The sequence below is a fragment of the Somniosus microcephalus genome, chromosome 3 (assembly GCF_052327205.1).
Source record: "Somniosus microcephalus isolate GS21.2 chromosome 3, FLI_Smic_1.0, whole genome shotgun sequence".
Lineage (NCBI taxonomy): Eukaryota > Metazoa > Chordata > Chondrichthyes > Squaliformes > Somniosidae > Somniosus > Somniosus microcephalus.
In genome coordinates, this window is record NC_140989.1 from 95,396,894 (window position 1) to 95,422,869 (window position 25,976).

Sequence of the window (25,976 nt, forward strand, 5' to 3'; positions counted from 1 at the left end):
ATTTCTCTTGAAGAATTTGAATCGTTCCGCTATCAGCAGCGGTGTTGGGTTTAAGTGCTCCTGCAGGGTATCAACAATTTCTTTAAAATTCTTGTCCTTTGGTTTGGCTGGAGTGATTAAATTTCGTAACAGCCCGTATGCCTTTGCGCCCATTAGGTTCAGCAGTACTGAAGCTTTTTTTTCATCTTCTATTCCATTTGCAGTGCAATATACCTCTACTCTTTCCACGTATGTGGTCCAATCCTCTATTTCGCTATCAAAAGCATCGATATTGCCAGACTTAGGCATTTCAGAAAAGATATGGCGCTTCCCGCGCTTTTCTTTCTTTTCTACAGCAAAGATATGGCGCTTCCCGCGCTTTCCCGCCGCTGCTGCTGATGACCACGCTGTTTCCCGCGGTTTCCGTTCTTTTTTTAAAAAAAGATTATTTACAGTTGGAGACTCGTTCCCGCCGGACTTTCTCTCCAGGTCTGAACGCTGACCTGCTTGCCACGCCGGCCGTCTCCCGCGTGCTCCCTCCCAGTCCGTTATTGCTTGCCTCCGATTTCGCTGCCTGTCTCAGCTGTAGAGCCAGCCGCTGGAGCCCCAGCCTGACGCCCAGGAAGGATTAGCGCAGTACCTGCCATCAGCTTGGCCAGCTGGTGAAACCACAGCTTCTCTCACTTTCTTGAGTCTTCTGGACGCCCGAGGAATCGATGTCCTTGAGGTGCTGCCGAATTGCAGGTAATTCCGTTTCCACTTCGTTGCCACTGTCGTGTCCGTATGCTGATAAAGACACTGAAGACAGGAGTTGGTTCATAGGTGTTTACTAAGCAAAGTCTGGGGGGGTTTCTAACGGATATATATCTATATATATAAATCGGTCGATCTGTCTGTCATTCTGTCTATCTGTCTGTCATTCTGTCTGTCATCGCGTGTGCATCTGTCGGGCTATGCGCTCGAAAGTTACAGGGCGTACCTACGCGCGCGTTGCCTCCAAAGAAAGCTTACGCTTCCGAGACGGTTTTAAGCGTATTTACGTTTCGGCCGGGCTAAAATCGCGCCCACGGTATCCCAAAAACCTTCAACATTCCGCTCATTAGCATCTCATTAGCAACAGAGTGACCTCGAGCTCGACCAATCGTACGCCGGGTTGCTGGCGTGTGCCGCCGGGCCAATCGGTGCGTGTGTGGCCGGGCCTTATCGTTCTGAACCGAGGTGAGTCGCCGCCATCTTGATTCCAAACTTTTCCTTTCTTTTTCCCGCTTTCTGCGTCTTTAAAAAAAACGTTGCTTTTAAAACACATATTGTTTTTTAAAAAAATGATTTAGAAACGAATTAACTTATCTAATCTCATTAATTTTCCTACCTTTCCCCGTTTTTCCAGGTAGGCCTCGAAGCCTCGGCTTCTCCTCCGCACCCACGCCCGAGCTAGGCACCTCCCGGCCCCACTCGAAGGCTGCAGGGGCGGGCCTCAGCCCAGCGCCGCTACCTTACTAAAGGGTGCGTGTGCAGCAGGAGCTGAGACGCGGCGTCTCTGGCTCGGCCGGGGGGCGGGGCTTGCTGAGCGTCAACGGTTACCCTGGCAACCGGGCCCGCTGGCCGTCTCGCACAGCCGCAATCGGCGGTCTTCACCTCGGGGGGGGGGCGCGACCCTCGGGGGGGGGGGGCCGCGACCCTCGGGGGGGGGCCGCGACCCTCGGGGGTCCCCCGCCCTCCACCCCCCTTTCCCCCCCTTCCCCCGCCCTCTCCCGCCCTCCCCCCCTCCCCCCGCCTCCCCCCCCTTCCCCCCGCCCTCCCTTCCTTCACCCCGCCCTCCCTTCCCCCCCTCCCTTCCCCCCCTTCCCCCCCCACCCTCCCTTCCCCCCCCGCCCTCCCTCCGCCCCCCCCCCTCAGTCGCTCTCTCTCTCTTCCAACAACAACTTGCCCTCGAAAAAGCCTCGGCACCGCCGGGCACTTCAGCTAGTACAATATACAGGCTTATATAGCCCGAGTGGCAATTTCCGGCATTACAGCACACCTGGGGCTCTTAAAGGCACATACACTACAAGTACCACCTGCATCTGTCTTTAATGGGCCCACATTCTACCTTACTTTCTCATAACATATTTATAAAAACTTTTACTGTTAACTTTGACACCTCTTGCAATTTTATGTTCTGACTCCCTTTTTGCACCTCTTATTACTTTCTTTATATCCTTTTTTTAACTCTCTCATGCTGCTGGATTTCCACTTTTCCTTGCATTTGTGTAAGCCTTTTCTTTTAGCTTAATACTGTCTCTTACCTTATTTGTTGACCATTGTTGCTTAACTGCAGAAATGGAGCTTATGCCATTTTGGGATATGTATTGGTTTTGTATTGGGAATTGGATAAATACTTGAAGGAGAAAAAATTACAGGGATGTGGAGAAAGAGCGGGGGAGTGGGACTAACTGGATGACTCTTTGAAAGAGCCGGTGCAGAATGGCCTCCTTCTGTGCTGTACTATTCTATGATTCTATGTACCAAATACTTCTTTGAATACTTCCTACTGTTTGTAGGTTTACGCATTAACAACTCAGCCCAGTTTACTGTGGTCAATTTATTTCTCATCCCTTCGAAGTTTACCTTGCTTCAGCTTAACATCTTGGTTTGTGACTCAAGGTCACCTAGCAGTTTGAATAACAAACCATTAATAGACAGAATAACATAAAATGAGTAACATAGTATATAAAGGCAATTCAGTGTATCACTGTAATTCAGCTGATTATCAAATTATAGTTGAGATCAGTGTTTGAAACATAAATTGCTGAGATTAATTTAGGATTAAACTCCTTAGATAGCTGATAAATTAACAGCATCAGATAGCCAGTCCATTGAATAAATTAGGGTCTATGTGTGGGTGGTTAGTAATGTTTACAGAGCTTGTACGACCTTTTCCTTATGAGCTGCATAGTTCTTCCCCTGGGACGGCAGTGTTTGATTCTGGAATATCGAGTTTGAATCATAGAATCATAGGGCTGGATTTTGCGGGAGGTCAGCGGGCATAATCGGTGGCGGGTCGGGTGGGAAAGTTTTTTTCCCCAGCGGGTCGGGACCCCGCTGTGAACCCGCAGCCACACGCCTTTACCAAATGTCGGGTCTGTCAGCGCTGAGCAGACCCGATACGCAGTGGCTGGGGAGGCAATTAAAATCATTAGTGGTTTGTTTATAGCCACTTATCAATGGTTTTTTCCCAGCTTTTTGGATTTGACAGGTCGCCCACTGGTTTCTCACTATGCCTAGACCTCATCTGTGAAACTGAGGTGGGAGGTCATTGGCCATTGAATCAGCTAATGAGTTGAAAGCTTCAAATGTCAAGTCAAAGCACCCAGCTAATTTGAGAAATGTTCCCTTAACCACTAGTTTCTCTAAACGGCATTTCCACTACAGATTCAGGATGCTGCAGGTCTTTACACAAGTCTCCATCCAGTCTGACCTCACTACCTCTCCCGCCATTGACATCGCTTCTGTCATCTCTACTTCACCTGCCATCTATTCCATCAGCATGGGTGCCCTTGAAACTCTCTCACCTTGCTCCTCAGAATCCCACCACGATCAACCCCAACACCAGCATCACCAGGCACACCAGCATCACCAGGTACACCAGCATTACCAACAACAACACCAACTTCTCCACAATCAACTGATGCTGCAAAGGACACAGGGCATCAGCACCCAACTACATTGCTGACCGGGAGGCCAGGGATAGCCTCATCATGGCCAGATTTACTTCACTTGACACTGTACACCCTGGCTGCCACATGATGTGCCAAATTGGCACCACCCCACACCAACACCATAAAGCATCCCTACAATGCCCAAGCCATTCCTTTCACACTCCTCACCATTGCGGGGGGTACCGTTATGCCTCACCATTCACTGCAACTCACGAAGCCATTTCCAAAGGTGCACACAAATCTGTCCAAGAATGAAAAGTGTTGAAAATAAAGGTTTCACTGTTTGACACCACGTTAACAGAAATTTTACATAAACATTGCATAAAACACCCAAGTGCCTACCCTTGTGTGTTGTTAGTTGGTATGATTGCACTAGGATGAGTGTGAGGGGTGGCTAGTGCGATGGGGATGTGATAATGTAGATAGAGGGATGGGTGGAGGTGCAAGGTAAGTTGGTGTAAGTAAGGATGTGCAGGAGCAGGGTAGAGAAGGCGGAGTGATGGGGATCTGATGAGAGGCACAGCAGGATGAGGTAGAGTGTGGCTTTGTACTAATGTTTCGTGATCTACTGAGATCATGGCAACGTTTGTGGCACTGCATCCAGGTCCTCCTCACCACATCTCTGCTTGTGCCCTCCTCTGCAATGTGCAACCAGGCTGTGTTGATCTTCTTGGGAGGTCTCTTCCACCCATGGGAAGGGAAGAGGACCTCCCTGTGTGCTGTGACTCCCTCCATAAGCATATGGAGGAAGTCATGGGAGAGCCTGGTTGCAGCCATGCACCTCTGCAGTGCTTTTCAGTGTTTGCAGCATCTCAATGCTGTAGAACGCTGACAGCACAAATGTCAAAAGAAAGTTGGCCATGGTCCCTTTAAAGAAACCGGCTGATGACGCGTCATGAAATGACGTCACAAGACCTGCTTCCTCTAATTGGCCGGGAAACGCACTAGGCGGGTTTAATAAGCCCAATGTCGGTAAATTCATTTCAGAGACCGGGATGGAGACAGCAGCGGGGTCGGGACCCGCTACCGACGTCGCCCGCCACGGACCCGCCGAGGTTCGTAAAATTCAGCCCATAGAATGGTTACAGCACACAAGTAGGCCATTTGGTCTGTCAAGCCTATGCCAGCTCTCTGCAAGAGCACTTCAGCTAGTCCCACTTCCCCACCCTTTCCCCATAGCCCTGCAAATTTTTTTCCTTCAGGTACTTATCCAATTCCCTTTTGAAAGCCATGATTGAGTCTGCTTCCACCACCATTTCAGCAGTGCATTCCAGGTCCTAACCACTTGCTGCGTAAAAAAGCTTTTTCCTCATGTTGCCTTTGGTTCTTAAATCTGTGTCCTCTGATTTTCGATCCTTCTGCCAATGAGAACAGTTTCTCTCTATCTACTCTGTCTAGACCCATCATGATTTTGAACACCTCTATCAGGTCTCCTCTCAACCTTTTCTGCTCTAAGGAGAACAACCCCAGCTTCTCTACTCCATCCACAAAATTTGCAGATGACACAAAACTTGGAAGTAGAGTGAACAGTGAGGAAGATGGTGATAGACTTCAAGAAGACATAGACAGGCTGGTGAAATGGGCAGACATGTTCCTTATCCCTGGAATCATTCTCGTAAATCTTTTCTGCACCCTCTCTACGGCCTTCACATCCTTCCTAAAGAATTGGGCACAATACTCCAGTTGAGGCCGAACTAGTGTTTTATAAAGGTTCATCATAGCTTCCTTGCTTTTGTACTCTATGCCTCTATAAAGCCCAGGATTCCGTATGCTACTTTAACCACTTTCTCAATCTGCCCTGCCGCCTTCCATGATTTGTGCACTTATACCCCCAGGTCTCTCTGTTCAAGCACCCCCTTTAGGATTGTACCCTTTAGTTTATATTGCCTCACCTCGTTCTTCCTACCAAAATGTACTTTGCACTTTTCTGCGTTAAATTTCATCTGTCACATGTCTGCCCATTTCACCAGTCTGTCTATGTCTTCTTGAAGTCTATCACTATCTTCCTCACTGTTCAGTATACTTCCAAGTTTTGTGTCATCTGCAAATTTTGTAATTGTGCCCTGTACACCCAAGTCCAAGTCATTAATATATATCAAGAAAAGCAGTGGTCCTACAACCGACCCCAGGGGAACATGACTGTATACCTTCCTCCAGTCAGAAAAACAACCGTTCACCACTACTCTTTGTTTCCTGTCACTAAGCCAATTTCATATCCATGCTGCCACTGTCCCTTTTATTCCACAGGCTTCAACTTTGCTGGCAAGCCTATTATGTGGCACTTTCTCAAACGCCTTTTCGAAGTCTAGGTACACCACGTCATCCACATTTGCCCTCATCAACCCTCCCTGTTACCTCATCAAAAAAACTCGATCAGGTTAGTTAAACACGATTTGCCTTTAACAAATCCATGCTGGCTTTCCTTAATTAATCCACACTTGTCCAAGTGGCTGTTAATTTTGTCCCTGATTGTCGTTTCTAAAAGCTTCCCCACTACCGAGGTTAAACTGACTGGCCTGTAGTTGCTGGATTTATCCTTGCACCCTTTTTTGAACAAGGGTGTAACATTTGCAACTCTCCAGTGCTCTGGCACCACCCCTGTATCTAAGAAGAATTGGAAGATTATGGCCAGTACCTCTGCAATTTCCATCTTAACTTCCCTCAGCATCCTAGGATGCATCCCATCCGGTCCTGGTGACTTATCTACTTTAAGTACCTCCTCTATCAATTTTTATCCCATCCAGTATCTCCACTACCTCCTCTTTCACCATGACTTGGGCAGCATCTTCCTTGGTGAAGACAGATGCAAAGTACTCATTTAGTACCTCAACCATGCCCTCTGCCTCCATGTGTAGGTCTCCTTTTTGGTCCCTAATCGGCCCCAACCTTCCTATTACTACCCGTTTATTATTTATATGCTTATCGAAGACTTTTGAATTCACTTTTATGTTTGCTACTAATCTATTCTCATACTCTCTCTTTGCCCCTCTGAACTTTCTATATTCAGCCTGATTCTCACTTGTTTTCTCAACCTGACATCTGTCATACGTGCTCTTTTTCTGCTTCACCTTACTCTCTATCTCTTTCGTCATCCAGGGAGCTCTGATTTTAGTTGCCCTACCTTTCCCCCTCGTGGGAATGTACCTCGACTGTACCTGAACCATCTCCTATTACAGTTCTATTACAGTTTTGCATGCCAATCTTTGATTCCAATTTACCTGGGCCAGATCCGTTCTCTACCAACTGAAATTGACCTACCTTCCAATTAAATATTATTACTCTAGATTGCTCCCTGTCCTTTTCCATAGCTAATCTAAACCTTATGATACTATGATCACTGTTGCCTAAATGTTCCCCGACTGACACTTGCTCCACTTGCCCTACCTCATTCCCCAGAACCAGATCCAGCAATGCCTCCTTCTTCGTTGGGTTGGAAACGTACTGATCAAGAAAGTTCTCCTGAACACATTTCAGAAATTCTTCCCCCTCTCAATCCTTTACACTGTTACTTTCCCAGTCTATATTAGGATAGTTGAAGCCCCCCATTATCACTACTTTATAGTTTGTGCACCTCTCCTTAATTTCCCTGCAAATTTACTCCTTTATATCCTTCCCACTAGTTGGTGGCCTATGCAATACACCTAGTAGTTTAATGGCACCTATGTTATTTCTTAACTCTAACCAAATAGATTCTGTCCTTGACCCCTCCAGGACATCCTCTCTCTCCAGCACTGTAACATTCTTCTTATTCAAGAAAGGAGGGAGACAGAAAGCAGGAAACTATAGACCAGTTAGAAAAGTTACAGCACAGAAGGAGGCCATTCGGCCCATCGAGCCCGTGCCGGCTCTCTACAAGAGCACTTCAGCTAGTCCAACTTCCCTCGCCCTTTCCCTGTAGCCCTGCAATTTTTTTTCCTTCAGGTACTTATCCATTTCCCTCTTGAAAGCCACGATTGAATCTGCCTCCACTGACCTTTCAGGCAGCGCATTCCAGATCCTAACCACTCGCTGTGTAAAAAAGTGTTTCCTCATATTTCTTTCTCACATATAATCAAGAATAACAGAAAAATATGACCTTCGAATAATCAGTTGATAGCAAAGTCCCCAGTATGATTGGTAGGGAAAATATCCAGGAATAAGATCAGGTAAAGTAACTTTATGGACACGTTTGCAAGAAAACCTTGACAGGTACACCGACAATTGTTGCCATGGCAACTCTAACCAGATCACGGCAAAGTCACACAGACATATTTAAAAGGGCAGCATCTGTTACTTTTCCTTGCAGAGAGTGCAAAAAAGAGACATAAAGAGAAATACGGAGACAATGAAACCGGCCCTGCTGTTCTCCCGGATTCCCTGACTGCTTTCCAGTAACCTCCCCCACCCCCCACCCCACTCCCACCGCTCCCTACCCAGTTAGCCTAACATCTGTCATTGGGAAAATGCTGGAATCCATTATTAAGGAAGTAGTAGCAGGACATTTAGAAAATCATAATACAGTCAAGCAGAGTCAGCATGGTTTTATGAAAGGATGTAACTAATGGAGTAGACAAAGGGGAACCTTCGATAAGGTCCCACACAAGAGGTTGGTGAACAAAATTAGGGCACATGGAATTGGGGGTAATATACTAGCATGGATTGAGAATTGATTAACAGACAGAAAACAAAGAGTAGGGATAAACGGGTCTTTTTCAGGATGGCAGGCTGTGACTAGTGGGGTACCGCAAGGGTCGGTGATTGGGCCCCAGCTACTCACAATCTATATCAATGATTTGAATGAGGGGACTAAATGTAACATTTCCAAATTTGCTGATGATACAAAGCTAGGTGGCAGTGTCAGTTGTGAAGAGGATGTGAAGAGGCTTCAAGGGCATCTCGACAGGCTCAGTGAGTGGGCGAGAACATGGCAGATGGAATATAATGTGGATAAATGTGAAGTTATCCACTTTGGTAGAAAAAACAGAAAGGCAGAGTATTTCCTAAATGGTGAAAGATTGGGGGATGCAGATGCTCAAAGGGACCTGGGTGTCCTTGTACATGAGTCACTGAAAGTGAATGTGCAGGTGCAGCAAGCCATTTGGAAGGCAAATGGTATGCTGGCCTTCATTAGAAGAGGATTTGAGTACAGGAGTAAAGAAGTCTTACTCCAATTATATAGGGCCTTGGTGAGACCACACCTGGAGTACTGTGTACAATTTTGGTCTCCTTTCCTAAGGAAGGATATACTTGCCATAGAGGGAGTGCAATGAAGGTTCACGAGATTGATTCCTGGGATGGCGGGACTGTCGTATGAGAAGAGATTGAATAAACTAGGCCTGTATTCTCTTGAATTCAGAAGAATGAGAGGGGATCTTATTGAAGCACACAAAATTATTACAGGGCTTGATAGGATGGATGCTGGGAGAATGTTTCCCTTGGCTGGGGAGTCTAGAACCAGGGCCCACAGCCTCAGGATAAAGGGTAGGCCATTCAGGACTGAGATGAGAAGAAATTTCTTCACATAGAGGGTGGTGAATCTTTGGAATTCTCTACCCCAGAGGGCTGTGGAGGCTCAGTCATTGGGTATATTCAAAACAGAAGTCGATAGATTTCTGACTAGTAAGGGCATCAAGGGATATGGCGATAGGGCCGGTGAATGGAGTTGAGGCAGAAGATCAGCCATGATCTTATTGAATGGCGGAGCAGTCTCGAAGGGCCGAATGGCCTACTCCTGCTCCTATTTCTTATGTTCTTAAAGGGAAATCATGTTTGACAAATTTGCTAGAGTTCTTTGAGGATGTAACAAGCAGGATGGATAAAGGGGAACCAGTAGATGTAGTGTATTTGGATTTTCAGAAGGCATTCGATAAGGTGCCACATAAAAGGTTACTGCACAAGATAAGAGCTCATGGGGTTATTAGCATGGATAGAGGATTGCCTAACTAACAGGAAACAGATTTGGGATAAATGGGTCATTTTCAGGTTGGCAAACTGTAACTGGTGGGATGCCACAGGGATCAGTGCTGGGGCCTCAGCTGTTTACAATCTATATTAATGACTTGGATGAAGGGACAGAGTGTAATGTAGCCAAATTTGCTGATGATACAAAGATAGGCGGGAAAACAAGTTGTAAAAAGGTCACAAAGAATCTGCAAAGGGATATAGATAGGTTAAGTGAGTGGGCAAAAAAATTGGCAGATGGAGTATAAGGTGGGAAAATGTGAGGTTAGCCACTTTGGTAGGAAAAATAAAAAAGCAAATTATTATTTAAATGGAGAGAGGCTACAAAATGCTGCGGTACAGAGGGATCTGGGGGTCCTTGTACATGAAACACAAAAAGTTAGCATGCAGGTACTGCAAGTAATTAGGAAGGCAAATGGAACGTTGGCCTTTATTGCAAGAGGGATGGTGTATAAAAGTAGGGTAGTCTTGCTACAACTGTACAGGGCGTTGGTGAAACCACACCTGGAGTACTGCATACAGTTTTGGTCTCCTTATTTAAGGAGGGATATACTTGCATTGGAGGCAGTTCAGAGAAGGTTCATGAGGTTGATTCCGGAGATGAAGGGTTTGTCTTATGAAGAAAGGTTGAGCAGGTTGGGCCTATACACATTGGAGTTTAGAAGAATGAGAGGTGATCTTATTGAAACGTATAAGATTCTGAGGGGGCTTGACAGGGTAGGTGCCGAGAGGATGTTTCCCCTCATGGGGGAACCTAGAACTAGGGGGCATAGTTTCAGAATAAGGGGTCACCCATTTAAAACGGAGATGAGGAGGAAATTCTTCTCTCAGAGGGTTGTGAATCTTTGGAATTCTCTACCTCAGAGAGCTGTGGAGGCTGGGTCATTGAATATATTTAAGATGGACATAGACAGATTTTTGAACGATAAGGGAGTCAAGGGTTATGGGGAGCGGGCAGGAAAGTGGAGTTGAGGCCAAGACCAGATCAGCCATGATCTTATTGAATGGTGGAGCAGGCTCGAGGGGCCAAATGGCCTACTTCTGCTCCTATTTCTTATGTTCTTATGTTCAATACTGCCACCCCACCTCCTTTCTTTCCTTCACTATCTTTCCTGAACTCCTTATATCCAGGAATATTTAATACTCAGTCCTGCCCTTTTTTGAGCCAGGTCTCCGTTATCGCCACAACACCATATTCCCATGTGGCTATTTGCACCTGCTGCTCACCAACCTTATTTACCACGCTTCGTGCGTTTACACACATGCACTTTCTTAGACTTTCTTGTATTCTCTCTTAGTCTGATCCCACCTAATACCTTACTATTTCTTACTCCTAGTGCTATCTGTCACTCCCAATCCTTTGTGCACTTTGTTTCTGCCTTCTAATGGTACACCCTGGTGCCCATCCCCCTGCCAAATTAGTTTAAACCCTCCCCAACAGCACGAGCAAACACCCCCCGCGAGGATATTGGTCCCAACTCTGTTGAGGTGCAACCCGTCCAGTCTGTACAGGTTCCACCTCCCCCAGAACCGGACCCAATGTCCCAGGAATCTAAAGCCCTCCCTCCTGCACCATCTCTCCAGCCATGCATTCATCTGCGCTATCCTCCTATTTCTATACTCACTAGCTTGTGGCATCGGGAGTAATCCGGAGATTACTACCTTTGAGGTCCTGCTTTTTAATCTCTTTCCTAGCTCCCTAAATCTGCCTGCAGGACCTCATCCTTCTTTCTACCTATGTCGTTGATACCAATATGAATCACGACCTCTGGCTGTTCACCCTGCCTCCCTCAGAATGTTCTGCAGCCGCTCAGTGACATCCTTGACCCTAGCACCAGGGAGGCGACGTACCATCCTGGAATCACGTCTGTGGCCACAGAAACGCCTATCTGTTCCCCTAACTATCGAATACATTACCACTATTGCTTTCCCGATCTTCCTCCTCCCCCCTGTACAGCTGAGCCAGCTGTGGTGCCGTGGACTTGGCTATGGTTGTACTCCCCAGATGAACCATTGCCCTCACCAGTGGTTAGAGAGTGAGATGCACTCGGGGGACTCCTGCACGACCTGCCTGGTCCTCCTTGTCTGTCTGACAGTCACCCATTCCCTCTCTGCCTGCACACTCTTAGGCTGTGGGGTGACCACTTCCTGAAACGTGCTATCCACATAGCCCTCAGCCTCACGGATGCACCGTAGTGACGCCAGCTGTTGCTGAAGCTCTGAAACCTGGAAACGTCCTGGAGTTCCCACATGGCACAGGATGTGCATTCCACGGGACTGAGGTGCCCTGCCATGCCTCTATTGATTCGACTCATGGGGAGGCGGTGGCATAGTGGTTATGTCACTAGACTAGTAAGCCAGAGGCTCAGTCAAATGCTCTGAGGATATGGGTTCAAATCCCACCACAGCAGCTGGTGGAATTTAAATTCAATTCAATTTAATTCTGGAATTAAATGTTAATCTTAGTCATGGCGACCATGATACCATTGTCGATTGTTGCAAAAACCCATCTGGTTCACTAATGTCCTTTAGGGAAGGAAATCTGCCGTCCTTACCTGGTCTGGCCTACATGTGACTCCACACCCACAGCAATGTGGTTGACTCTAAATGGCCTAGCAGGCCACTCAGTTGTAAACAACCGCTACGAAAAACAATAAGAATAAAACCGGACGGACCACTCGGCATCGACCTCGGCACCGGAAACGACAACGGCAAACCCAGCCCTGTCAACCCTGCAAAGTTCTCCCTACCAACATCTGGGGGCTTGTGCCAAAATTGGGAGAGCTGTCCCACAGACTAGTCAAGCAACAGCCTGACATAGTCACAATTACCGAATCATACCTTACAACCAATGTCCCAGACACCTCCATCACCATCCCTGGGTATGTCCTGTCCCACCGGCAGGACAGACCCACCAGAGGTGGTGGCACCATGGTATACAGTCGGGAGGGAGTAGCCCTGGGAGTCCTCAACATTGACTCAGGACCCCATGAGGTCTCATTGTATCAAGTCAAACATGGGCAAGGAAACCTCCTGCTGATTCAGCTGATGAATCAGTACTCCTTCATGTTGAACATCAATTGGAAGAAGCACTGAGAGTAGCAAGGGTACAAAATGTCCTCTGGGTGGGGAACTTCAATGTCCATCACCAAGAGTGGCTCGGTAGCACCACAACTGACCGAGCTGGCCGAGTCCTAAAGGACATAGCTGCCAGACTGGGTCTGCGACAGGTGGTGAGGGAACCAACAAGAGGGAAAAACTTACTTTATCTCGTCCTCACCAACCTACCTGTTGCAGATGCATCTGTCCATGACAGCATTGGTGGAAGTGACCAGCGCACAGTCCTTGGGGAGACGAAGTCCCGTCTTCATGTTGAGGATACCCTCCACCGTGTTGTGTGGCACTACCACCGTGCTAAATGGGACAGATTTTGAACAGATCTGGCACCTCAAAACTGGGCATCCATGAGGCGCTGTGGGCCATCAGCAGCAGCAGAATTGTATTCAACCACAATCTGTAACCTCATGGCCCGGCATATCCCTCACTCTACCATTACCATCAAGCCGGGAGATCAACCCTGGTTTAACGAAGAGTGCAGGAGAGCATGCCGGGAACAGCACCAGGCATACCGAAAAATGAGGGGTCAACCTGGTGAGGCTACAACACAGGACTACTTGCATGCCAAACAACGGAAGCAACATGCGATAGACAGAGCTAAGCGATCTCACAACCATCGGATCAAATCAAAGCTCTGCAGTCCTGCCACATCCAGTCGTGAGTGGTGGTGAACAATTAAACAGTTAACAGGAGGAGGAGGCTCCAAAAATATCCCCATCCTCAATGATGGTGGAGCCCAGCACGTGAGTGCAAAAGACAAGGCTGAAGCATTTGCAACTATCTTCAGCCAGAAGTGCCGAGTGGATGATCCATATCGGCCTCCTCCTGAGGTCCCCAGCATCATAGATGCCAGTCTTCAGCCCATTCAATTCACTCCACGTGATGTCAAGAAACGGCTGAAGACACTGGATACTGCAAAGGTTATGGGCCCTGACAACATTCCGACAGTAGTACCGAAGACTTGTGCTCCAGAACTAGCTGCGCCCCTAGCCAAGCTGTTCCAGTACAGCTACAACACTGGCATCTACCCGGCAATGTGGAAAATTGCCCAAGTATGCCCTGTCTACAAAAAGCAGGACAAATCCGACCCGGCCAATTACCGTCCCATCAGTCTACTCTCAATCATCAGCAAAGTGATGGAAGGTGTCGTCGACAGTGCTATCAAGCGGCACTTACTCAGCAATAACCTGCTAACTGATGCCCAGTTTGGGTTCCGCCAGGGCCACTCAGCTCCTGACCTCATTACAGCCTTGGTCCAAACATGGACAAAAGAGCTGAACTCAAGAGGTGAGGTGAGAGTGACTGCCCTTGACATCAAGGCAGCATTTGATCGAGTGTGGTATCAAGGAGCCCTAGCAAAACTGAAGTCAATGGGAATCGAGGGAAAAACTCTCCATTGGTTGGAATCATACCTAGCACAAAGGAAGTTGGCTGTGGTTGTTGGAGGTCATTCATCTCAATCACACGACATCACTGCAGGAGTTCCTCAGGGCAGTGTCCTAGGCCCAACCATCTTCAGCTGTTTCATCAATGACCTTCCCTCCATCATAAGGTCAGAAGTGGGGATGTTCGCTGATGATTGCACACTGTTCAGCACCATTCGAGACTCATCAGATACTGACGCAGTCCGTGTCCATATGCAGCAAGACCTGGACAACATTCAGACTTGGGCTGACAAGTGGCAATTAACATTCGCACCACACAAGTGCCAGGCAATGACCATCTCCAACAAGCGAGACTCTAACCATCTCCCCTTGACATTCAATGGCATTACCATCGCTGAATCCCCCACTATCAACAGCCTGGGGGTTACCATTGATCGGAAACTGAACTGGACCAGCCATATAAATACTGTGGCTACAAGAGCAGGCCAGAGGCTGGGAATTCTGCGGCGAGTGTCTCACCTCCTGACTCCCCAAAGCCTTTCCACCATCTACAAGGCACAAGTCAGGAGTGTGATGGAATACTCTCCACTTGCCTGGATGAGTGCAGCTCCAACAACACTCAAGAAGCTCGACACCATTCAGGATAAAGCAGCCCGTTTGATTGGCACTCCAACCACCACCTTCAACATTCACTCCCTCCACCACCGGTGCACTGTGGCTGCAGTGTGTACCATCTACAAGATGCACTGCAGCAACCCGCCAAAGCTCCTTCAACAGCACCTTCCAAACCCGCGACCTCTACCACTTAGAAGGACAAGGGCAGCAGACGCATGGGAACATCACCACCTACAAGTTCCCCTCCAAGCCACACACCATCCTGACTTGGACCTGTATCGCCGTTCCTTCACTGTCGCTGGGCCAAAATCCTGGAACTCCCTTCCTAACAGCATTGTGGGTGTACCTACACCATATGGACTGCAGCGGTTCAAGAAGGCGGCTCACCACCATCTTCTCAAGGGCAATTAGGAATGGGCACTAAATGCAGGCCTAGCCAGCCAGCGACGCCCACATCCCATCAATGAATTTTAAAAAAATCTATTAACTAACTTACAGAAATAAACTTAAGACTATGGGCAAGAAATTCATTATAGCCCAGGAATGGGCAGTAACTTTAGAAAAGTTTGAGATTTAGCACCAAGTGCGAATGAATCTTGCTGCATGCAAAATTCATCGTCATCGCTGAAAGGATGGGAGCGCTAAATCAAGCGCTAACGGCCTAGCTCAGTGGCATTACACTCAGAACGCTAACCAATATCAGATGCAGTCTAATTGCTGCCACAGGCTCTTTCCAGTTCTTAAAGGGGAGGTTCATTCATGCTGCAGAACCTCATTCTCAGCATTGCTGCCTGTGAACCTGTGTCAGCAAGCAGGAGCAGACCAAGTCCAAGGAGCCAGACGACTCAACCAGCTGTACTCATGGCAGATCCACGCCCCAGGGAGAGAGCCCGCAGATTTTCGGACCAATCCTTGGAGGAGTTGGTGTTCACGGTGGAGAGACGGAGGGCAGTGCTCTACCCGGCAAGTGGCAGGAGGCCCTCGCCGCAAGTCTTCCATGCCATGTGGAGGGAGGTTGCTGATCAGGTCTCAGGCAACACTCTGGTCCCCAGGACCCATACACAGTGCAGGAAGAAATTTAACGACCTCACTCGGTTGGTCAGGGTGAGTCAATGCCTCAACAAATGCTACATGCCTGAACCACAGCCTGCACACACTGGCCAGAGCACCATACCATGAGCACTCACCTACCAACAATCTCTACCTACCAACACTCACACCCACATCTCACACCTTGCACACAATGACAGCTATTCAACTATGGCAGGTACATCACCCAAACACATTGCTCCACACTTACACACTTTCCTTTCTCTTGCAGGCCAAAGTGGCTCACAACAGGAGGGAGCAGGAGCGCACAGGCAGGGGACAAGCTGACACCCAACCTCTGTCTGCGCTGGAAAATAGAGTGCTGGAGATTATTGGGTGCCAGGTGTTGGGTGCCGTGGCCACCGGCGACGTTGACCCCCCCCTTGGGGACAACAACGGTATGTTCATCCCCACTCCTTCTTCTCACATCCCGCTTCCCCCTCATCCCACAAGCCTTTCGCACTTTCCAGCTAATCATGCTGTATGCATGCATTTCTCCCTTCCTGCCCCCCTCCCCTCACCTTAACCCATCTCTCGTGCCTTTATGCTTTCAGATAATGAGCAAGCACCGGAGCAGCCTGTCCCTGAGGGCACCGTTGAGAGCGATGCGGGAGAAGAGGAGGAGGAGGAAGAACACACCGCATCACTGCATGGGGTAGATTTTGCCGAACCTGTAGGGAAGAAAGCGGGACTTCCCCTTTCGGGTTTTTGACCCGCCTACTTCGATGTCCGGCCAATCCGTGCAATTTTCCCTTGATTGACCTTGTTGAGCCCGCCCAGTGGGCTCAGCAGGCCAATTAAGGGCCACCCGGCAACAGGTGACGTCAGAGGCTGAAATTTCATCTGTCTTTGACAGATGAAATATCAGTGTCTCACAGCTGTTTGAAGCTGTGAAACACTGACACTCTGAGTTCTAAGCTGAGTCATTCTGCACAGACTCAGTTAGAACTCTCAGCAGCACTCAAAGCTGAAGGCTGCCACTTTTGACAGATCGCAGCCATTCAGCTTTCGGTTCCGGCTGAGTGATGCGCTCCCGACGGCTACAGGAAGAAAGGCTGTTAAGGTAAGTACAGGTAAGTGAAAGTTCTTTACACACTTTAGACACACCAAACACACTTACCTTTGCACTCATGCACCCATCACTCACCTGAGCGCCGACATCGCAACCCCTCCAACTCCTTCAACCCGACGGCCCGCCTGCTCTACCTGGCGTGGTTTGGAGCCGTCGGGAAACCCACACAAAACCCCTCAAAATAGGGATTAGGCTAAAAACTGCCTGTTAACTACCTGTTAACAGGCAGTTAATTGGCACTAATCCCTTCCCGCCTGGTTTCGGCGGGTCCCAGTGCGGGGCGGGTACCCACCGCCCCTGAAACTTACGTGGGGCGGGGTTTTGGGCGGGATGGTGTCGGGATCCCCAAATTCGGGATTTCCCCTCCCCCCCCCCCCCCCCCCCCCCCCACATGCCTGAAACCCCGCCTTATGGCTCCCTGAAAATCTAGCCCCATGTCTCAACCGCAGGCGCCAGCTCAGATGCTGGCACTATGCGTTCTTTAGAGGCTAGTATAGTAGTGGGATCTGCACAGGGTGCTGCACCAGGAACGAGCAGACTGCAGCAAGGCCAGGGGGAAAGGGTAGCTCGGGAGCCAGCTCCCCGGAGGGGCAGTTCACACACGCGTTTTGCTGCACAGGACTCAGATGAGGACCTCGATGGGGAGGCACACGGAGATCATAGGTGCAATGGCAAGGGTGCCTGAGAGCGTGTTGGCAATGGTAAGGAGCGTGGTGAAGTCTGCCAGGAATGAGAGACCGTACAAAATTTTCCGAAGTGAATTAATAAATTTATCAATAATCAGTGAACACATCTTTACAACAACAATATTTACTATTCACCCTTGTGCAATCCTGCTCGCACGGGAACTCCCCCTCTGGGAAGCTGGCCCCCAAGCTACCCTTTCCTCCTGGCCTTGCTGCAGCCCGCTTGTAAGGGGATACCTCTTGACAAGATAATTAAGAAATTGTACCCCATACTTTTTTTTGAAACACCCCAGACTCCAAAATCACAAATTTAAGTATATTTTTGAAGTACTGAAGTTTAAATGGAGAATAGCCCTACGATCTCTAATAGTATTAATGAGAGACCATCTGTTTACTGATTGGTGCACCAGCCCACGTAATCCCAGGTACGCTTCCGCACACAGTGCAGTGGGACACTACGCTGCCTTCTACTCTAGTGTCTGACAGCAACTTCTCAGAGGAGGGTTCCCAGCAGGTAAATGCGCATTTGGTTCGGTTACCGGCGGTGTAATCCTTCGTTACTCTGCCGACCGCAAAATCTGGGCCAATATATCACTGAACATTGCATGATAGAGTAGGCAAGGTCTGCTTGACAGAACATTAAAATTTCCATTCTTCATTTCGTTCCAAATTGGATGCAAATCTATTTTGCACATCTTCAGTATTTCTGTAAATATGCAAAACCGTGTCCGTTTTAGATCTGTGTCAAAAGGAAAAAAATTACAGGGCTATGGGGAAAGAGTGGGGGTGTGGGACTAATTAGATAGCTCTTTTAAACAGCTGCCACAAGCATGGTGGGCTGAATGGCCTCCTGTGCTGTAAGATTCCATGAAAAGCTGTAGGATATCTATTTTCATTGTATATCAGAACATTGCATTTAAATGTTAGGGATGCGTTGAACGAAATTCTATATTAGATTCAAACTCTGAAAGTGGGATTAGAAAGTATGTGCAGTATGTAAGTAATGCAGATTCAACAATTGCCCACAATTCCTACAAAGATACAACATGGATTACTTAGAAGCTCTTTCTTTCAAGAAATATAAGAGATGAGAAAGGGATATAAATTGGATGTGCAATCAGTAAATGTATGTGTAGTATGCTTCATTTTGTCGTGTTTATTTTGATAAAAGAACTGTAGTTGATTTATCAAAATTCACTCCCAGTATCATTTGTAAGAATCAGTGTATTCTGCTAACCAACAGACTTCCACTTTGTTAGTTCAGAATTTAATGTAAATGATGAAGTTTTAAATGCCTTCTGGTAGATAACTAAGATGAGCCTTCAGCAAACAGATCAATACCTACATTTCCCTATGAAATGATTAGTTTACTTCCCAGCAGGAATGCTACTGTGGAATAAGAGGTGTGCTTAAATTCTTCCAGAAACTGACATTTGTCTACAGATACTGTCATTTTCCAAGCTGATAGATGCAGCATAGTGCGTGAAAATGCCAGAAACGTACTTCATCATTACTCAGAATAAGAACTTGCAACATCTAACACTGCACAAAAAAAATCCTTTATGGCATGTGCTTTCAAGTGAAATGGACCAATAATTAATAGCCAATTTAGATTGATGACATATACTACCAAGGTAGACAGTTTATGGGGCCATCGGTGTGTGTCCCTGATGTAAAATGTTATGAACCTTAAGAGATACGGGAAGTTACTTGTGTATACAATGGATACCATGGAATTACAGATGAACAAAACAAGAAGTTAAATACCAAAAGTAAAAGTAAACTAAATTAGAGACAAACAGTTTCTGCAAAAGTGCCTGTGAGCTGCACTTGTAAAATATCTCAGTTCTAAGGTGGAGAAATGATCATGAAGACTAGCTACAGCTGGAAGCAAAACAAAACATATCTAAAAAGCTATTTTAAACCTTTCTAAATGAAAACTGACATATTTCAAAGGAGGAGTACTGAACAAACACTTGAATTTTTAGGTCACTTCATAATAGATCCATAGGAGAAGTTTACAGTACAGAAGAAAGCCATTCGACCCATTGGGCTGGATTTTCATTGAGTCGTCGGGTAGGAGGCGGGACTACAACTTTCGGGGTTGCAGTCCCGCCTCCATCGAGTTCTAGCCAACCCACGCGATTTTGACTTGATTGACCTTGTTGAGCCCGCCCAGCGGGCTCAGCAGTCCAATTAAGGGCCACCCGGCAACAGGTGACCTGTCAAGACCTTTTGACAGATGAAATAGCAGCATTTCACAGCTGTTTGAAGCTGTCAAACACTGACAATCTGTACTCCAAGTTAATTACTTCCTGTCCGGATGATTTAGAGATCTCCCCGGAACAGAAAGCTGAATGCTGAAACTTTTGACAGATCGCGGCCATTCTGCTTTCTGTGCCAATGAGATGAGGGACTCCCGAGACTTGAGGGAAGGAAGGCTGTAAAGGTATGTAAATGTAAGTAAAACTTCTTTAAACACACCAAACACACTTACTTCTGCACTCATGCACCCATCACTCACCTGAACACCGGACATCTCGACCCCTCCAAGCCCTTCATCCCGACGGCCCGCCTCGCTAATTTGGCGTGGTTTGGAGCCGTCGGGAATCCCACATTTCAACAATGAAAATAGGGATTAGGCTAAAAGCTGCCTGTTAACTATCTGTTAACAGGCAGTTAATTGGCACTAATCCCCTTCCCGCCTCAGAGAGGCGGGTCCCAGTGCGGGTCGGGTACCCGCCTCCTTTGAAACTGGCATGGAGGCGGGATGGGTTCGTGCCCCCCCGATTTCGGGATTTTTAACCCCCCACACGCCTCCAACCCCGCCTTCACGGCCCAATGAAAATCCTGCCCATTGTGTCTATGCTGGCCCTTTGCTGGAGTAATCCAAAATTAACCCAGCAGCCTTGATGTATCTACCCACAACTGTGCATCTTCCTCTGCTTCAAATATTTATCTCTTAAAAGATGCAGTGATCTCTCCCTTAACAATACCCTTGTGATAAACCATTTAAGTCCTGTGTCAGCTGTGGCTCAGTTGGTAGCACACTCGCCTCTGAGTCAGAAGGTCCAGCGACTTGAGCACATAAAGCTAGGCTGACACTGCAGTGCAGTGCTGAGGGAGCGCTGCATTGTCGGAGGTGCCATCTTTCGGGTGATCCCATGGCACTATTTCGAAGAAGAGCAGGGGAGTTCTCCCCGGTGTCCTGGCCAATACTTATCCCTCAACCAACATAACAAAAACAGATTATCTGGTCATTGTCAGCTTGCTGAGTGCAAATTGGCTGCCGCGTTTCCCACATTACAACAGTTACTCCACTTCAAAAGTACTTCATTGGCTGTAAAGCGCTTTGAGATGTCCAGTGCTTGTGAAAGGCGCTATATAAATGCAAGTCTTTCCTTCTTTCTTAGTGACAATCTTATTTTGATTACCGCTTGTCATTGACTCCCCAACCAAGTGGTACACCCTACTAGAGCCCTACATAATTTTAAAAACCTCTTAGATTTTCTTTTAGCTTTCTTTGCTCCAGTGGAAATAGCTCCCAGTATCTCAGTCTGTCTTCATTACTAGTTTCCCTTCCTTGGCATCACCTTGGTGTATCTACCTTGTATGCTCTCTATGGTCCTAATGTCCTTTTTATAATGGTTGCCCAAATCTGCACACAATACTCCAAATGTGTCATAACCAAAGCTTTGTATAAATTTATCATTACCTCTTGATAGGCAAATCTCCAGGATCTGATAGTTTCCACCCCAGGGCAAAAATGGGTAGGTTTGGGTCGGGTGGGATGTTAAACTGTTACAAATCTCAATTTTGAACCCAATCTGCCCACTTCTGATTATAACAGAAGTGGGACGGGGGGGGGGGGGCGTTGGGGGGGCAACCAACCTGCTCCCAGGGGGCAGGTTGATCATTTAAATATTTGAATGAGATTGCGAGCCACAGATTTTACCTCCCTTTTTAATTTTATTCTGGCAGAAAAAGGGAGGCGAGGACTGCCAGATCCAGCAGGTAAGTGCCTTTCCAGCACTGCTATTGGGCCAGTAAGAGCAGGAGTGCTTCACCCCCCGGCCCACCAAACTTACCTGTAAACCACTCCCGCGATCTCCACTCTCCAGCCTCTGAGAGGATAGGGAAAGGTAGAGGATGCAATGCATTACTCCTTAAAGTAGAGAATCAGCAGGTGATGTGAAAAGGAAATCTATGATACAATAACCATACATGAGCTTTGCATGGATCAGATTTGATCTGCCAAATGACCTTTCTTATGATGAAATAATAGCTAAGTAGAACTGTTGCAGTTAATGTATTAAACTTTTTGTTAATAGACTGGGCGGAGGGGGAAATTGGCTCACACCCCAAGCAGGAGGCGGGGCACTACTGGAAGCGCTCCCCCTCCCTCTTGGGGCTCTACCATTCAATATCGCGACACTACGTGCAACAGCGCCACGCGCGTTGGCATGTAGCGCCGCAGTATTACCTGCTGGACCACCTCGGGGAGCAGGGTGCCGGGAAAAGAGCTCAGCACGCAAGAGGAATGCCAGGCTGACCGATCGCGGCCGGCACCCCGCATGAGGAGGTGAAAGGGGGCAGGTGCTGGCAGGTGGCCCAAAAAAAATGGCTGCCCAGCACCTGCCCTTTATTTAGTGGCACCGCAAAAACGCCACCCTGACCCTGTCGGACATATCGTCCGGCAGTAGGTCAGGGGATGCGACCGACGTTTGCGGCCGGGATGCTGCGCACGGTGACGACGTCATCGCCGGAGGCGCAGTGCAGTGGGGTGCTACCGCCGCTGCTAACCTCCTACTGAATTTTCGCGGGAGGCATTAGTGACGCCGCGCCCGGGCGCTAGGTGCTTTGCGCCCTGCTAGCGTCCCCCCCCCCCCCCCCCCCCCCCGGACAACCCAAATTTTCCCCCTTGAAATACTAGTGGTAGATTGGCTCATAATAAGGAAATGTTGGGCGTTTACAAATTGACTATAAAAAGACTTTTGTTTCTTTCCTTGGTAGGCGCTCTACCTGAATGTTTGACAGATGGAGAAGACAAGATCAGTGAACTGGAGCAACAGGAACTTACGATATTGAGAGAAGTGCTAAAGTGAGTAAATGTGTTAGATTGTATTGCTGTTCATAGTATACTACTCATAATTTACTAAAATTACTGAAATAGCTAAGGTAAAGCATCTATATAAAACAACACGATTATCAAACTTTCCAATATATAATTGCTAATAGCTAATGGACAATGTATTAGCACATTGTTCCTTCACGGCTGGGTTTTATCCAGCCAGACTGATTAACTGATCAAACCACTCTCTCTGTTCATTAACTGATTATTTTAATGAATATAGAAAGTGGTTTGATCAGCGGTGTCATGATACAAACCCACTTGTCACCTCGCTGTAAACCCCAGCTTAGTTTCAAGAAAGGTGACAAGACCGTTGGCGGTAATTACAGCGGAGTTTCCCTGCTATCTGCCACAGGGAAAGTCATCGCAAGAATCCTTCTCAATCGCCTTCTCCCAGTGGCCGAAGAGCTCCACTCAGAGTCGCAATGCGGATTCCGCCCACTAAGGGGCACAATGGACATGATCTTCACCGCACGTCAATTACAAGAGAAATGCAGGGAACAGCACCAACCGCTGTACATGGCCTCCTTTGACCTCACAAAGGTCTTCGACACTGTCAACCGTGAGGGATTATGGAGTGTCCTCCTCAAATTCGGCTGCCCTCAAAAGTTTGTCACTATTCTCCGCCTGCTTCACGACGACATGCAAGCCGTGATCCTGACCAACGGTTCCACCACAGACCCAATTCACATACGAACCGGGGTCAAGCAAGGCTGTGTCATCGCACCAATGCTCTTCTCGATCTTCCTTGCTGTAATGCTCCATCTCACCCTCAGTAAGCTCCCCACTGGAGTGGAGCTAATTTACAGAACAAACGGGAAACTGTTCAACCTCCGTCGCCTCCAGTCCAGATCCAAGGTCGTCCCATCCTCTGTCGTCGAATTACAGTATGCAGACGATGCTTGCGTCTGCGCTCACTCAGAGGTCGAACTCCAAACCATCGTCAACACCTTCACCGAAGCGTACGAGAGCATGGGCCTTACACTAAACATCCGTAAGACAAAGGTCCTCTACCAACCTGCCCCTGCCACACAGTGCTGCCCCCCGATTATCAAAATCCACGACAAGGCCTTGGACAACGTGGACCACTTTCCATACCTCGGGAGCCTACTGTCAACAAGGGCAGACGTCGACGACGAAGTCCAACACCGCCTTCAGTGTGCCAGTGCAGCCTTCGGTTGCCTGAGGAAGAGAGTGTTTGAAGACCAGGACCTCAAACCCGGCACTAAGCTCATGGTCTACAGGGCAGCAGTGATACCCGCCCTGCTGTATGCCTCAGAGACATGGACCATGTACAGCAGGCACCTCAAAGCACTGGAGAGGTACCACCAACGCTGCCTCCGCAAGATCCTGCAAATCCATTGGCAGGATAGGCGCACCAACGTCAGTGTTCTTGCTCAGGCCAACATCCCCAGCATCGAAGCTTTGACCACGCTAAAATCAGCTCCGATGGACAGGTCACATTGTCCGCATGCCCGATACGAGACTCCCAAAACAAGCGCTCTACTCGGAGCTCCGGCACGGCAAGAGAGCCCCAGGTGGGCAGAGGAAATGCTTCAAGGACACCCTCAAAGCCTCCTTGAAAAAGTGTAACATCCCCACCGGCACCTGGGAATCCCTGGCCCAAGACTGCAGAAAGTGGAGGAGAAGTATCCGGGAAGGCACCGAACACCTCGAGCCTCTTCGCCGGGAGCAAGCGGAAGCCAAGCGCAGGCAGCGCAAGGAGCGCACGTCAACCCAAGCACCCCACTCACCCGCCCCTTCAACCACCATCTGCCCCACCTGTGACAGAGACAGTAGGTCCCGCATTGGACTCATCAGTCACCTGCGAACTCATTTTTAATGTGGGAGCAAGTCATCCTCGGTTCCGAGGGACTGCCTAAGAAGAAGAAGAAGAAGAAGAAGAATTTAATTGACAATTTGTAGGACAAAGCAAGCTGCTGTGCTAAATATTTCTAGTGGAAGAACATCTATTCTTAATGAATTTGTATAGGAACAATGTCCCATCTCTTCAACTGAATGTGAAAACTGTGGATCTTATCTGCAGTGGCTTGTGTATTTGAGCGGAATACTGACTATTGCAGTGACCCATATTTAATGTCACTGCTAGCTTCAAGTGCATCTATCTAACTTTAATACTTTCAAAATTTTGCATCTGTTTGCACCTCAAGTTTGCAGAATTTGACTTCCAGTTGTGACATTTCTTGTAACCGTTCCCCATTTAAATTCCTATGCCCACATTTATAATGAAGTTTGCTCAATGACAACATCTACATTGCTGTGACTGAACAAGCTGGGGCTCTTTTCTCTAGCAAAGAGAGGGCTGAGGGTTGAGTTACTTGAGGTATTTTGGATTATGGAGAGGTTTGATGGGATGGACTTGGTGAGGATGCCTCCACTTATGGGGGAGACCAAAACTAGGGATCATAAATATAAGATAATTACTAGTGAGAGTAAACTAGCAAGAAATATAGAAACAGATTGTAAGAGCTTCTAAAGTATGTAAAAAGGAAGAGAGTAGCGAAAGTAAACATTGATCCCTTAGAGGCTGAGACAGGAGAAATTATAATGGGGAATAAGGAAAATTTCAGAGATGTTAAACAAATATTTTGCATCTGTCTTCACAATAGAAGACACAAAAAACATACCAGAAATAGTGGGGACCGAAGGGTGCAATAACAGTGAGGAACTTAAAGTAATTAATCATAGTAAAGAAAACATACTGGAGAAATTAATGTTACTAAAAGCCGACAAATCCCCTGGACCTGATGGCCTACATTCTAGGGTTGTAAAAGATAGTGGATGCATGGGTTCTGATCTTCCAAAATTCCCTAGATATTGGAACTAGCAAATGTAACACCACTATTCAAGAAAAGAGAGAGAGACAAAACAGGGAACTACAGACCAGTTAGCCTGACATCGGTCACTAGGAAAATGCTGGAATCCATTATTAAAGAAGTGCTAACAGGACACTTGGAAAATCATAATATGATTAGGCAGAGTCAACGTGGTTTTATGAAAGGGAAATCATGTTTGACAAATTTATTAGAGTGAGAATATTACTAGCAGGGTAGATAAATGGGAACCAGTGGATGTAGTATATTTGGATTTTCAAAAGGCATTCGATAAGGTGCTGCACGAAAGGTTGATACGCAAGTTAAGGGCTCATGGGGTTGGGGGTAATATATTAGCATGGATAGAGGATTGGGTAAAGGACAGACAACAGAGAGTAGAAAAGGGTCATTTTCAGGTTGGCAGTCTGTT

The 25,976-nt window shown here is 47.5% G+C and overlaps 1 protein-coding gene across 11 annotated transcripts in view; it reads left to right on the plus strand.

Annotated features, from left to right (window-relative positions):
- Positions 1–25,976, plus strand: part of cfap36 (cilia and flagella associated protein 36) — a 187,801-nt gene that overhangs the window by 63,347 nt on the left and 98,478 nt on the right. For 10 of the 11 annotated variants that reach the window (XM_085981392.1, XM_085981387.1, XM_085981389.1 and 7 more), the window contains one exon: positions 22,595–22,682. In XM_085981392.1, the coding sequence (XP_085837518.1) occupies positions 22,595–22,682 (88 nt within the window). Of the gene's footprint in view, positions 1–5,924; positions 6,055–22,594; positions 22,683–25,976 lie in introns of all 11 variants that reach the window. The other variant, XM_085981393.1, reaches the window with a different exon arrangement.